Source organism: Gouania willdenowi, chromosome 8 (assembly GCF_900634775.1).
Source record: "Gouania willdenowi chromosome 8, fGouWil2.1, whole genome shotgun sequence".
Taxonomy (NCBI): domain Eukaryota; kingdom Metazoa; phylum Chordata; class Actinopteri; order Blenniiformes; family Gobiesocidae; genus Gouania; species Gouania willdenowi.
This window is the reverse complement of record NC_041051.1, coordinates 15,077,555-15,092,871: the sequence shown is the minus strand read 5'-3', so window position 1 is coordinate 15,092,871 and position 15,317 is coordinate 15,077,555. Positions and strand designations below refer to the sequence as shown.

The 15,317-nt window shown below is 38.2% G+C and overlaps 1 protein-coding gene across 1 annotated transcript in view; it reads right to left on the bottom strand.

The window, feature by feature from the left end:
- Positions 1-163: 163 nt before the first annotated feature.
- The window catches only part of abca3b (ATP-binding cassette, sub-family A (ABC1), member 3b), a 39,049-nt gene continuing 23,895 nt past the window's right edge, over positions 164-15,317 (bottom strand). Inside the window, exons 17-31 of the mRNA XM_028455888.1 lie at positions 15,066-15,164; positions 12,193-12,391; positions 11,801-12,107; positions 10,177-10,450; positions 8,863-9,067; positions 8,563-8,782; positions 7,470-7,628; positions 7,179-7,351; positions 6,892-7,026; positions 6,140-6,334; positions 5,858-6,045; positions 5,604-5,774; positions 4,566-4,762; positions 4,418-4,491; positions 164-295 (exon numbers count right to left, since the gene is read on the bottom strand). Of these exons, the coding sequence (XP_028311689.1) occupies positions 164-295; positions 4,418-4,491; positions 4,566-4,762; positions 5,604-5,774; positions 5,858-6,045; positions 6,140-6,334; positions 6,892-7,026; positions 7,179-7,351; positions 7,470-7,628; positions 8,563-8,782; positions 8,863-9,067; positions 10,177-10,450; positions 11,801-12,107; positions 12,193-12,391; positions 15,066-15,164 (2,728 nt within the window). The remainder of the gene's footprint in view (positions 296-4,417; positions 4,492-4,565; positions 4,763-5,603; positions 5,775-5,857; positions 6,046-6,139; positions 6,335-6,891; positions 7,027-7,178; positions 7,352-7,469; positions 7,629-8,562; positions 8,783-8,862; positions 9,068-10,176; positions 10,451-11,800; positions 12,108-12,192; positions 12,392-15,065; positions 15,165-15,317) is intronic.

Here is a 15,317-nt window from a genome sequence, read left to right as displayed (position 1 = left end):
ACAATTGAGTGATGCTGTAGAACAAACGCTCACGTCGGTGTTTGCTGGGTTCAAGGTACAAACTGGACGGTTCGTGAATCTGCATCCCGCCCCGAGCTTCGTTCCCAAACAGCTGTGTGACTAAACCGGGGTCCTATGCCCTATATGGAAGCTAGATTCTTCCTCACTTCCTCCCACTCTGTACGCAGTGCTGGAACTGGGCAAAGCTGAGGAACACTTGCTCCAGTGAAATCTGGCTCACAGAGTAGTCATCAATGCGGTATTTTTCTTTGGCTGCTTCCAGAGTGCCAAACACCTGTTAAAGGAAGGAGGGAAAGAGAGGTGTGATGTCAACAACTTGGTCTAACTGAGCAGGAAAACGTTAAACAAACACACTGTATGGTGGAACTGCATTACATTACATATTAACATATCTTGGGATTTTACACGACATGCTGAAGCATGTTGCATGGCATACTGTTGAAATATTTGTAATAAGGTCAATAATGTGTTTAAGATATTAATTAAAAGTTACTCCTCATTGTTAATCCCCCATCTTGTTTTCTGACCAAATAATAAACATTTTAAAATGTCTCAGATTGAAAAACTGCTGGTGTCACTTACAACTGCATATGGAATTAAGTTAGGTTGTTTTTCACCTACAGGTTTCAGAAATGTGACCATAGATGCAATGTTTTATTTTTTCCACTAGGGGACGACAAAGCAAATAAATGTGACTTTATTCCATATTTTTGGCCATATTTTGACTCTTAAAAAAGAGAGGACACTCAACATGCTCAAAGTACTCAACGTTTTCTTGAATCTACCTTGTAACGGCAAAATGCCATATAGTAGATAAAAAGGGTTGTTATTGTTCATGAGGTTTAAAAATTAATTTCATATATACATTCTTAACATCTCTCAGTCATGGAAACAATGAGAAACATCGACTCCAAGAAATAAGAAATAAAAAAAATAAATGTAAAAGATAGGAAAAAAAACAACCTCAAGGCTTACAGATTATTAAATAATCATAAATATTCACTTCAATAAATAATTATTCTGTCTGTTGTCTGTAGAGACAGGGAAGGTGATGAGGTCTCGACCAGATGATGAAAAATTGACTTAACTTCCTACATTCTAAGTTTCTCCCAGTGGCTCCTTCATTTTTAAATCCCTCTCTGAACCTCCATGGAGGTTTTATCATCCAGGAGGATCTTCCTGCTGATATTTTTTTACTTAAATGCACCAGTATTTGGTCTTTTTTAATCCATCTTGGACTGAAGTCTCTCCTCTATTTTCCTCTTGTGTGACAAAGCAGCATCTTTAATGATTCCGTCACATACAATGGATGCATACCAACTTCCTCTCTCTCAACTATGCTAAATCAGACATCATTACTATGGGCCCCAAATCCCTCACAAATTCCTTTCACAACTTTTCCTTCAAAACAGACAACTCCACTCTCTCTCTCCCCCCTCATATTTGAAATATCGGAGTCATCTTTGACAGCCAGCTCTCCTTTGACCACCACGTCACCCAGCTCACTAGAACCGCCTTCTTTCATCTGAAAAACAAAGCCCGCCTACATCCACTACTCTCAGTTTCTGCTGCTGAAACCCTTATCCATGCATTCATCACCTCCAGACTAGAATATTGCAGTAGCATCCTGTTCAGCACCAGGGTTCGGAGGATTTCTTTAAAAAAGTCACCTGTTAAAAAATGGAATCCGTAACTGATTACTTTTAGTTACTTTTTGGATTACTTCAATACAAAACATGCAAATAAAGACACAAGCGGTAGAGTACCTGTAACCTGCTCACTGTATTATTTTAGACAAACATAAAAACACATTTAACAGTCACACTACATTAAAGGAAATGTTTAACACAGACTGGAAGAGCCCACAGTAGTTTAAATAAATAAGGTGTTGAAAAAATCAGTTTACTCATTAAATATGAACAATTCAGTTGAATCATTGACCACAGACCATATCATATTGATTATTGTATTATATAAGATCATTGTTACAGTTTTGTAATATATGTAAAACAAAAAAGCACCACCTGAAAGTTGTATGTCAGGTTTGAACAACTTCTATAGTTATAGATATAAAGGTTATATACACAACATAGCAACAATTGCCATTTCTATTAAGTTAATTATAAGTAATTTTTTTCTACACTGGTGTCAGCATGTCTTTCATTTAATGTACATGTAGTGACTTTAATTCAATGTGTGCCAAATACTATTTGCTGAAAAATATTTCCTATATAAACAAATGCAGCTAGTCTGCATCCTGCAGCCTTCTGGCATATATTATATTTACATTTCAATATTTGTTTTTGTCTTTAAACCTACCTCAGATGAGCTTTTGAAAGACTGGATGGTTATAACTTACAACACAGTGCAAATCTGTTACTATAATAGCCTTACATTGTAACAGCTCTGCTGTTTGATGGATGTGTTCGTTGTAGATGTTCTTAATTCCTACAGCTATGGCAGTCAGTGAAGGCAACTCAAGGATGTGGAGCGGAGGTGTTTGACTTTGTGTGTGTGTGTGTGTGTGTGTAAAGAGTTTGTGTCAGACCTCAGAAGTTAACTTTGGGTTCATCCTCATAATGTATTTGGTTTTGACAGGGCAGACAGTGACGCAGGAGTTTTCATGCAGGTTCATGATGATAAACAGCCAGGCAGGCAGAGTGTTGGTTTCACGTTTAATGTGAAGTGCTGTGAAGTGTTGCAATGTGTGCACACGCACCGTGTGCATCTGCTGCACGATGTATATTCCGCTTGCTTTTAAAATGTATTCCCACTATGTAAACCCCATTTTTATTAAAAAATTGCAGTAATCTGATTACATGTTTTTAAATATACTGATTACAGTTACATTATTTTTGTATCCAGATTACATAACAACGTTACTTGTAATCCGTTACTCCCCAAGCCTGTTTGGCACATCATCTTCATAAACTTCAATACATCCAAAACTCTGCTCCACGCCTTCTCACCCACACCCAAAAATGCAAACACATCACCCCTGTCCTTCAAAATCTCCACTGGCTACCTGTCCCTTATCATATCCACTTCAAAATCCTTCTCCTCACACATAAAGCACTGAACCACCAAGCCCCCTCCTACACCCTCATACCCCGTACTTCTAAAGCCAACCTCCTGTCTCCCCCACTCAGAACCAAGCACTGAACCTGGGGGACAGAGCCTTCTCCATCACTGCCCCCTCCCTCTGGAACACACTCCCTGCACACATTCAACACTGTACTGACCCTCCAACCTTCAAGTCACTCATCAAAACTCAAACTAGCTTTTAACTTATGATGTTACTTATTTCCTGTATTTACCTTTGTTGTTGTTAGTTTCTTTTTGGACTTGTGTGTAAGTGTTTTAACTGTTAAAACATTTTATTTATCATTATTGTTATTATCAGTATTTATTATTATTATATGCGTAAAATTACCAGAATTACATTAAACTAGCTGTAAAAAGCAACTCATTACCTTTTAGAAACTGCTGGAATTTCTCAGATAGAGCAAACATTAGCGGAGTTGCGGTCATTTCATTTAACGTGTTCCCCTAGATGCGTTCAGGGTCCCTGGAAAACTCGGACATTTTGATGAGTTTGTAAAACCTGGCCGGCCGCTCCCGACAAGACAAGAAAAGAGGACACGTATGGTCGCCCTATTTACATACGCAGAGTTTGCGGGGGAAGGGAGAGCATTGCCCTCCCCCAGTGATCAAAGGTTTTCATTACAGTTTTCCCAAATTCATTTGAAAAAATACAATTCTTTATATAATGTACACAATATACAAATATTCTCAAATATGACTGTACAGAATATATATAGTAAATTCATTTGTTGTTTTTTTTTAATAAAAGTAATTTTTTGGTGCTCGAGTCATGTGACTTGGTTCTTCTAAATGCTGAGATTCATTGGATTTTTGAATGTCTTGGGAAGATTTTAAGACCAGATCAGTAAGACATGACATTGCTTTAAAGGTGAGGAGTGCTGGCTTGTTTATGTCACCATTTAGTTTGACAAAATAATTGACTGTGTTTGCTGTGATGGATGGGTCTTAGAATGAATTATATGGCTAAAAACGGACGATTTTAAGGTTTCAAACGGTATATGATACTTGAAAAGCATTTAATCCCTTAAGAACGTGAACGAGAGAAAACTTGCAATGCGGCGACACACATGTTATTGTTGACATTATCAATTATGTTACTAATCATTTTTGCATTATTCTGTGTGTTACACACATTGTGGTTGGCACGAATCCCGAGATGGTCTATGTATTTTCTATTTTATATATTTCTTTTGCCCCCCACGGCAAGAATCTCAAACTCCTCCTTAGACTATTTCATCTAATTTATCTATGCTCGTTTCTGGCTGTTCTGTCAGTGCATCAGTTCTAGTACCTGTGCCCAGGTCAGTGTTTTGTCTGTCAGATGGTAGTGCACCATCCCCTGATGCTCATCCTTCAGCTGGCTTCCTGTTGGAGGAGGAACATTCACACGGTTAGATCAACTCGTACGGTTCAGTGCATTGATGTGTTCACAGTCCGACCTGGGAAGGTGCTTTCAATGAAGTCTTTAAACAGCAGCAGGTCGCTGTCCTCCAGCTCGGCCTCTACGTGTACTTTGGCCAGCAGAGTGTAACCGCTGCCAAACTTGCTCTTCAGGTGTTGTGGACTTCCAAGGCACTTGAACTGACCGTTCACCATCACCGCCAGCCGCGTGCACAGGGCCTCGCACTCCTCCATACTGGTGAGTCAGCAGAATAAAGAGAGGTGAGCATTGCAGCTAGGGTTGGGGTCAATTACATTTTTCAATTACAATTACGTCTTCAATTATCGATGTTCAATTACAACTCAACTATGATTACGTTGAACAGCATTTTTTCCCCAATTCCAATTCAAATTACAATTATTATTTTCCCCCTGAAAGTCAATTACAATTACATTCTCAATTACTCAGTTCAAATTAAATTATTTATAATTACTGAGCATGAAATAAATCACCCAGTAAAAGTTAATCACCTTCTTTTAGCAGCTCTTATAATAACGGGTCAGTTTTGACCCATGTATTAAATCAACTGTAAAATACACAAAAAAAAAAATCTCGTTTACCTTGTTAGGCTTCCTTATCCATGAAATTATTGGTATTAATATATTTGGTGTGCGCGTCTGAGCCTTTTTAGTGTCTGTATACCCCTAGATTTTTTTTTTACTGGTAAAATGATCCTCAAAAGAAGTGACAGGTAGTGGGAAAAGGTGATATTAAACATATTTTAATAATTGTTAACTACGTATGTGTAAGCCATAGAACTGTAACATGGTTCTCCAGATTTGCGTTAAATTAAATTGTAATTAATAGTTGTTGTAGAATTTCTATGCCAATTACAATTACAAAGTAATTTTTCTGAACTCAATTATATTACAAGAGCAACAGATTTTTCTCAAATACAGTTCAATTATAATTCTGCCATAATTGTAATTAACTATCAATTACGCAGTTACAACTATAATTGACCCCAACCCTGATCAAAAGTTATGACATGGTGTAGTTTAGTTTCAACCCAAACCTTTACCTTTGTGTCACTCACCTGTGGGAAGTGATGATTATGGCTTTTCCAGACTCTCTTGTGCGTGTGACGGCGTCCCACAGCAGCCTCCTGGCCACAGGGTCCATCCCAGTGGAAGGCTCATCCAAGAAGATGACCGGAGGTCCACCAATCAGAGCGATGCCTGCACTCAGCTTCCGCTTGTTGCCTCCACTGCACACGACCATTGTGCCACATTAACGACTCACAATCTCTGCACAGGTGAGTGAACAGAGGAGCTACTATGGATCACTCACCTGTAGCTTCGGACCAGTTTGTCAGCATGAGGCTCAAGCAGCAGCGAGCGCAGGACGTTCTCAACACAGCCCGACACATACTTCTCTGGTATTCCTCGGAGGCGTGCGTACATGCTTAGAGTTTCTCTTCCTGTCATGTGATCCAATATGGCATCGAACTGAGGACAATAGCCGATGCGCTGCTGCACCTGCAACCATTGTAGACGATCCCTTACCATCATGTAATGAACTTTTTGGGGGGGTTTTTTCTATTTCAAATCCAAAAATCATGTCTCACACCACCTTCTTAATGTCCCTCAGGATGCTGTAACCATCAATGAATGCGTCCCCAGATGTAACAGTCTCATCTCCCGTCAGCATCTTAAACGTGGTGGTCTTCCCCGCACCGTTAAAGCCCAGGAGGCCAAAACATTCCCCTTTCCCCACAGCGAGGGACAGTCTATCCACAGCCAGGAGGCTCGTCCCTCTGCTGTACACCTGGATACCAATAATATGTTCATCAGTTCAGCACAAAGTCACTGAATATTCCATTTTAGAAATCCAGCTTCATTAAATAAGCAGTGGTAACACTTTACTTGAAGTTTTATACATAAAGGCAGACATGGCGCCGTCATTAGCATGAATAAGGTGTCATGAAGGCTGTCATTAAGTGTCGTTCGTTACCCTAACCCAGGAGTCACCAACACGATGCCCGTGGGCATCAGGTAGCCCGCATGGACCACGTGAGGGATCCTCAGGAACTCTAGTCACATATGAGCTCCATCTAAAATCTGATTTACTTTCCAGGATTCAAACTCATTTATAAATACAGATGACAGATGTACTATAGTTAGTACTTAAGTTATATACTGCTGCACATGATTAGTTTGTGTGCGACATGTATATGACTGTGTGTCTCACAAATGTAATGACATTTTTTGTATTATTGTATTTTAATTTTTTAATTATGCACAACTAACGCTAATGTCAGCCTTATGTATAAAACTTCAAGTAAAGTAAAGTGTTACCCAAACATTATGTTTTATGTTGTATACCTTGCTGAGCTCCTGCAGAACAAGGGGACTCCCAACTATCGACTCCACAATGGGCTGACAGTCGGTAACCCTCTTCCTCTCCTCAGCTACATCTCGGTCCTCTGGCAGCAGTGCAGCATCTTGAATTAAAGTCAGCTAACACAAGCAAAACAGACACAAGGCAACCTTTACAACACAATTCATCAAAAGTAGCTGCACATTAAAATCAACACAGTAGTTATGTAAATACTGTATCCTCCACAGATACACTCTCAATCATCTATTTTTTAAGCTTTCCCAGAATTTACCAGTTTGCGTTTTCTACCAAAGGAGCCGAGGAACCTCCAAATATTGCGGATGAACTGTAGCTCAATGGTGAACAACAGAATGATGAAAACCACCCCCTGTACCGAGAGGGAAACAAGGTAGCGTCCCACACCAGGGTCTGACATGGAAAAGTAGTTTGTCTGGTACGTGATGTCTAGAAATCGAAAAACACAAATGGTGTTTTCTTCAAATAATGTACACTGCAGAACAATAACACATTAAAAGTACAGTAAGTGTGATCAAATATATGCAAAAAGACTTGTAGTACTCACTGTAAGACTGACATATTATAATACTCAGAGGACTGGAGGTGCAAAAAGTGAGTAACTCATAGTTCTTGTAGAACTGGTTGAAAGACATGCCCAGGCAGTAGTTTGGGAAAATCAGGAAAACCTTATCCAGTAAATGCGCCATGTGCTCCAGTTTCAGCGCTGGAATGAAAAAGAGAACATCAAAAAAAATGAGTAAACAATTTTTTTTTGTCTTTGTGGTCCGAATAAAGATGCAGATTTTCTGTAAGATGCTAAAAAACTCACACATTCAGATTTCCAACTTCTGTTGAAACCATAGATACAACTAGCTGGCATTAGATCACGGCTAAAATGATTTAGTGGTAAACATTGAAACAGGTAACTGTTGTTAATAGCAATGCTACGCATTTTAAACACAGTAGGTAAATTATTTTCTATAGCAGTGGTTCTCAAACTTCTTTGGCTCAAGTTCCTCCTTTCTCTTATTTCTGAATCCATGTACCCCCTTTGTCTGACATTTTTGCTTAGGAAACTATTTAAAAACAACTACACAGCATAATGAAGGAATGAACGAGTGGTAACTCACATTTTAAATTATCTCATTTTGTAAATAAGTGGAAAGAAACAGTATTTAGTGCAGTGGTTCCCAACCTTTTTTGGATCGTGACCCCATTTTTAACTGCAATTTCGTTTAGCTAGATCTATATTTCACAAAGTGAACATATAGAAATACAGTTGTTTAAGATGGTGTGTTGTTTTCATTTTTTTTTAAAAGAACAATGATTAAAACATTTAAAAAAGAAGAGTAATTAAAACATTTCAAAAATGTATTTTAATTTTTCAGAAATTTCAGGCAACCCCACATGGGGTCCTGACCCCAAGAACTCTAATTTAGTGGCTCCTGAATAGATCTATTTCTTTAGCTTTTATAATTTCCGATCATCTCAAGCCTGGGGTGGCCCCAAGACTGGCACTTTATTTGTTAATTTTCCACTCTCTCTTTCACGTACCTTCATTTTCGAAACACTGTTCTATGAATACCAGCTGCTATAGAGCGTAGAACACACATCTAATGAGTAAATATCTAAAAAAGGATCTTCGTTGTCATTCTCACCAGGGATGGTCATGATGGTGACAGCCAGAAAAGTAGCGGTGCCAGAGATCATGTTAAAGATGGTGAGGCGCGTGTAGGCGGAAGCAGCAGAGGAAAAGAGGAAGCTGAGCAGATACATGAGAGGTATCACCCCCCATCCATACAGCAGCAGCATCAACAAAACATCCACCAGGTGGTTGTCCTCCACAAAAGCCTTCACTCCAAACGCCTTGAACACCACCTGAGAACAGGGAAATCATCACAGGGTTGTAGAAACCACACATCTCACATCTGTGCGTACAAAGCAAATGTCACACTGACCAGCATGAGGAGACAAGGCAGCACAAAGTTGATCAAGTCCCACAGCAGAGCCGAGAACCAGAAGTTTGACAGGTAAACACCGCTGACCTGCTGCACGTGCTTGGACTTCAGAGAGGACTCTATGACTAGTAGTAGTGCAAACGTACTGGACAGCGAGGCCATACCGTACATCAGGTTGATGGAAATGGCGAAACCTGTCTTACCGCTAAAATTAGAACAATAAATAAAATGGTTAGGAGTGGAATTACACAAAACTGAGACTTCACCCTTAAATTAGAATTTCCCAATGAACAAAATCCAACATCACTACATTTATGAAATAAGAACACAATAGACCAGTGGTTCTCAAACTTGTTTGACTCAAGTACCCCCATTCTCTTATTTCTGAGTCCAAGTAACCCCACAATATTTTGCTCAGAATACTACCGGCATTTAATAAAGAACTCTAGAACATAATGAGTGTTAACACACATTTTAAAGAATCTCCTTTTGTAAATAAGTGGAATGAAACAGTATTTAGTGCCTCCTGACTTAATTTATTTCTATAGTTTTGATCATTTCCAGTCATCGTCCACCTGGTGTGAGACCTAGACTGACCTGTACTGTGTTTTCAGTTCATATTCTAATCAAGATTATGTTTATCATCATTATTGTGATTTTTAACCAAAAACTACACATTTTAAAATTGTCTGTATTGCCATTTGATCATCAATTTTAATATTGTTAAGTGTGTATATATATATTTATGTGTACATTTTCTCTTCAAGGAAAATATTTGGTTTTTTACAACACCGGGTTGTAGAAAAAACGGAATCTTAAGTGACTGATTTTGATAACAAACTGATAAATAAAGGCTATACTTGACTTTTCAAAAGTAATAATATTATTTCCAATTTATAAAATTTAAAGCAAATTCAACAATATTTTTTCTCTACATAAATTTAAGATTATATTTATTTATATTTTCTGTTCTAAGTTTATTTTCCAAGAAGCAAGTGGTTAAATATTTTAAAATTAAAAAACATATTTTTTAAATGTGCCTCAGCTCTATGAATATAAATAGAAGCCTTGAAAGAGCAGAATTTATTTTTTATTTTTTTCTTAAAGATGGGGCTCTTAAAAGTTCAATTGCTACAATGTAACCTTTTTAACATAACTTAACACTCCCAAAAATGCCTAAATACTAGTTTCTGAATTGTTTGGGGTTTTTTTTTGTCAGTTCAGCGCATCATCAAATGTTTCTTATGCTAAAAAAACCTCCCCACTTTATATTTTATTTACAGGCTCATCCTGTCCAAAGGCTCCATTACTCACTCTAAGAGCTGGCTATGAGCAGCCTCACTCTGATTGGGTGGCATGGGGTGATTGGAGGTCTCAATGGAGGCATTGGGCCCAGCGATCATTTGAAACAGAGCGTTGTCCACCATCATGAGAGCCGTAGCAGGCGTGTGGTAGCCCTCGTTGTTGAAGTAGGCCGTCGCCTCTGTGTACTGACTACTTCTACCACGAAACGCTGCTCCCACCACACAGCGCTCATTAAAGCTCCCTCCTTCTTCCTCTGCCTGGGTCAGGATGTATTCAGTAAAGTCTATATGGAGAGTAAAAACAGATTAGTGGGTCTGAGAATAAAGATGGTTTTGATGTCCAAGGGTGCCTCCAAATAATCCCTCTTATCTCCTTTCCTATCCACTTTTCCTTAACCCCCAGAAGAGTGGCAGCCATGATAAGGAGTGTTCTAATTCTCTAAAAGCTAAGGAAAGGAGGCTCAGTGCTTGCTTTATAACCTCCTTTAGCCTAGGAAACACTGATGCATCCTTTACCAAAGGAGACAAGATAATGCTGCCCCACAATGACTTGCGGTGACAACAATTAAAGCTGCAGTATGTAAGTTTTTGGTGTAATTTGGTCAAATAAAAAATCCATAATAATCTTTGAGCATATTGTAATCCAAAGTGTTCTGAGTGAACAGTGAATCTCTTCTCCTTCTCCTGGTTCTGTAAATTAACTTTAGAAATCCAGGAGCGTGACGCTAGACTTCAGCCAATCAGAGATCTTTCTACCAACAGAGCAATCCATAAAGCTGTTTTAGTTGTTACTATTGGCTGCTCAAGCTGCTCGTCAAGTCTATACACGGTCACGATCTGAGAGTACTGAAAGTCCCATGGCAGATGTTCCAGCAGAAGTCTCCATCGCGGCTACGGTTAGCGGCTGTGAGCCTCTTACTGTCCTCACAGCAGTGAGTGATAGAAGCTTTCATGTCTCTAAAACCAGAATACTCTCCAATAACACGAGATTAAGTCCCTACATTTGTCACTAGTCTCTATTAGGAAAAAAGTCACTCAGAGCGCCACAGTTGTGCACGTTCGCACAAGCGTTCACAAGAAGACCAGTAAGTTTCGTTCAGGAGGGGAGCGGGGAGTGTGGAGCGTCTCACGATTCTACATTCTGCAGCTTTAATGGGACCCGCTCATCCGAGCATTCACGGAAACCCAAGAAAACTGAAAAGGGACATAGATCATATAAGTTATCAATGCCTTGAACAATTAAACCCCCTATCCATTGGTTATTTATTCATTCAATTTTCAATGTGACGTTCTTTTAGTTTCACTTTTGTTCCTCCTAGCCTCTTTTTCTTTGATTTACATTCAAACCTTGTGATATTTGAGATTATATCAGTGGTTAGAGGCACAGGGGAAAGTGTTATAAATGTGTTTTTAGTTACTAGCCTTTCCCGCCGTCTGATCATTATGTAACCTAGTGGAAGTGCGTCTGATTGTGAAAACAATGTAATCGCCTTTCCCTAACTCCTTTAGGAAGTCTCTTAGTCCTAACACCTCTTCCTTAACCCTGTGACGTCATCCACAGGGTTAAGGAAAAGTAGATAGGAAAGGAGATAGGAGGGACTATTAAGAGGCACCACAAGTCTCAAAATGCTCACCAGTGATGTTAATTGGCTGGCCTAGCTGCCCAGATAGCTGTGAAATGTAAGATTCTGCCAGGGAAGAGGCCAGCGATCCGGCCCCCGTGGGCAGAGCCACAGGAACCCTGGTAGAACCGTACCGACTGAGGGCCAGCCTCAGCGGCGGAGCTTCCATGTGATCAGGTAAGGTACGGGCCACAACTAAGGCCATGATGGTGAAGACTAATGGAACAAGGAACTGAGCCACCATCACTTTCCAGTTTCTCCAGCTGTACAAAGCCCTCTTCAGGAACATGGCATAGAACTGCTGCAGGTGGAGTCGAACCTGCTCGACGCATTAACAATCAAGACACAAGCATTAAGCATGTTTCACTTTAAGAATCAGAGCAAACATGTGTGAGCTTTCTCACCCCGATGTTCAGCTTAATGTTGGAGCAGTCCTCTGATATGAGCGTTCCACTGTCTGTAAAGTCTGTGATGTCGGTCAAGCCGCTGATGCTGCTGGCGTCGTCAGCGGTCCAGTCATGACAGCGTCTCTCGTGTTGGTACTGCAGGGGTGGCAGTTGGATAGCTTGAATGTCCAAACTGGAATCCACCAGCTTTCCAACTCTGGCAACAGAAATCAATCTCCTATTAAAATCTGATTTCTAATCGTAGCTAAACATATGTAGATTCATTAATCAAATTACAAAAGAGATCATTAAAAAATAATACATTAAGTGGAATTCCGGGCATCTACTAAAGAACTGTTTACAAAATCAAGAACAATAAAACTTATGGATTTAGTAATATTAAAAGTGTTAGAGATTTTATTCCGAGTAAAAAACAAAAGCCTACCTTTGGGTATTATATCACTTTTTAAACAAAAAGAAGGAAAGTAAAATTAAAGAGGGGTTTATATTTTTGGACAAAGTAAATTTAGAAGATGCATTTCTGTTTACAGTGTTAAAGTTTGGAATGATTTTGAGGATCACTGACTTAATGAATCCACTGTCTATGTCAAAAAATTCTATAAAAAACTAAATGTTTTGCACCTACTGAAACACAAGTTGATAAGCTGATGAATACTGCCGTTATTGAGTTGTTTCTATATTATGCTGTTTGGGGATGGGCTCCAATAAGTCCATTCCAATTTTGGTTGTTAAAACTATTGTTTATTCTCTGTATTGTATTATGTTGGATGACAGCCAAGAATGAATACAAAAAAAATACAAAAAAATAAAAATAAAAATCAATCAATCGTCTCATTCAGACATTTACTTTTCATCCTAAAAACAAATTAAAGACATGCAACTTTGTTGCACTTTAGGACTGTTCTCACTCTGAGGAGGAACAGATGAGGAACTTGTGTTTGCCTGTGTGTGAAACACAACGATAAGAAATAAAATATTGAAAAAGACACAACTGCCACTCAGTTCTCATCGTTCATGTTAAATAAACTAAATTCGGTTCATTCTTCAACATCACACCCTTACATAACAGCCTTTGGATCAAATGTGACACTCTTAACGTTTAACAACACAGAAGAAAATTAAATTATATATATATATATATAAATAATTGCACTTTTTATATGAAAAAGGAAATGTCAAAAAGAAAATCACAAGATTTTTTTTTTTATTTGATTCCCATTAAAAACACTTTGATAAGAATGACTATATATAGTTAATATAGGCTACAATGTTTCATTTTTTAACATTTACCTCTGGATTTTTTTTAAATGAAAAGATGTATATTGGCTCAAAAAAGGTTGAAAAACACTGCTCTAGATCAGTGAGTCTATACACCCACACAGCAAACACTTCTAACTGTCTTATACCCTGTTTTTGCTGAGCCATCGTAGTAATGTTAATCTATTCGGTCAATTTAATATGCAAGCCAGTAATCTTTTCATTTAGTGAAGTAAAAAAAAAAAATCTAAATAAAAGAAAATGCACTTGAAATATCTTCCCCCGATGTCCATTCCAGGGTTTCTCCTGAATGGTTTTATATTTTTCTGATATTACCAGGAAAAAAAGTGTCGTTTTTTAACTAAACAACAAAGTGAAGCTATACGAGCAACGTTCAAACAGCAGCTTTTCTTTATGTCGGCTGACACTGTAAATACACTGAGAACACTGCTGGACTTCCAGTTTAGCTACAGATAATGAGGTCTTGGCAGGACACATTGCAATGTTAACCATTCACATCAGCTAATGTATCATACGGTGCTAGTGATGGCCTCTAGAGCTCGTTACCATGGATACAGCTTAACGAATCCCCGGTGAGGCAGATGTAACCATGAGTAACAAGCAGCTGGGACTGAGTAGTGTGTGTGGAGGATTAAAACACACTTCTGAGCTCGCATGAGTAGTTTGTTATAATAATAATAATCATAAAAATAATAATAATAATAGGGCTGTGCGATTAGGCCTAAAATAAAAATATCCAATGATTTTATCACAAAAAATTTGATTTATGATTTTTCCCGATTCTCCCACCTACTTTTTAAAGAAAACAAAAAGTACAAATGACAGCGATGTCTCAAAACAAGTTTGGATTTCATCTATTTACCTCCTCGAATTAAAGTGCCAACTGTTCTTTTGTTAAAAAAATAATAATAATAATTTGTAGTTTGAATGAAGACTAAATTTTAAAACACATTAACAAAGAATTCTCTCAATACTTAACCTATAGAAAAACATAAAATAATGACAATTTTCAAACAATCCCACAACTTACAGGGCTACATGAAAAAGGTAGCATAGCACATTGTATACAAAAAAGAAATCAATCAACCCCCAACATGGAGATTAATAAAATGCAAACTTAACTTTTGTTAAACTTTGTTTTTAAAGATAAACTGTGCCACTTGCATCCCTGAATACAGTGCAGAATATGAGGGTCTGTGCTTGATGTTTAGAACTTGTACGACGTAGCAAGAGAAGAAAAAAGTCAAATTTAAAAATTTTTTAAAATGTCTGCAACAAAAAACTTATATTAATCTAAAAAAAATTATTAATCGCCCAGGCCTGAATAATAATAATTGACGTCAATGAGTTGCAGATCAAGAGCAGAATGGGCAAGTGCAACATTGAAATAAAATTTTAACATTAACATCAATACCGGTGATTAAATCCAATCATAAGAAAGAAAAGATCATTGAAATAAATACATACTTTAAAATGGAATGAAGTCGCACCAAATATTTGTGTTTCCCTACACCTATTCTCAATTAGACTTTGTAAATACCAACTGCTCTTGTACGTATTCCTAAAATGGAGTGAGAGTTCACGTTGACTACCTGAGGAAAACCTCCTCCATGGTGGTGACTGAGGCTCCATAACTGGCAATGCCGAGCTCCTCTCTGTTCATCTCCAGCTCAGCAAACAGCAACTCAAAACTGAGTAAAAACACAGACGTGGATCAGAAAAAAACACCCAGGGACTGACACACACTATTTCAGTGGAAGCTGTGGATTAATGCTGAGCATCACTAAGCAACACTGTTATTTTCAATTGGCTCTAAATAAACATACAAAACAAATAAACACGAT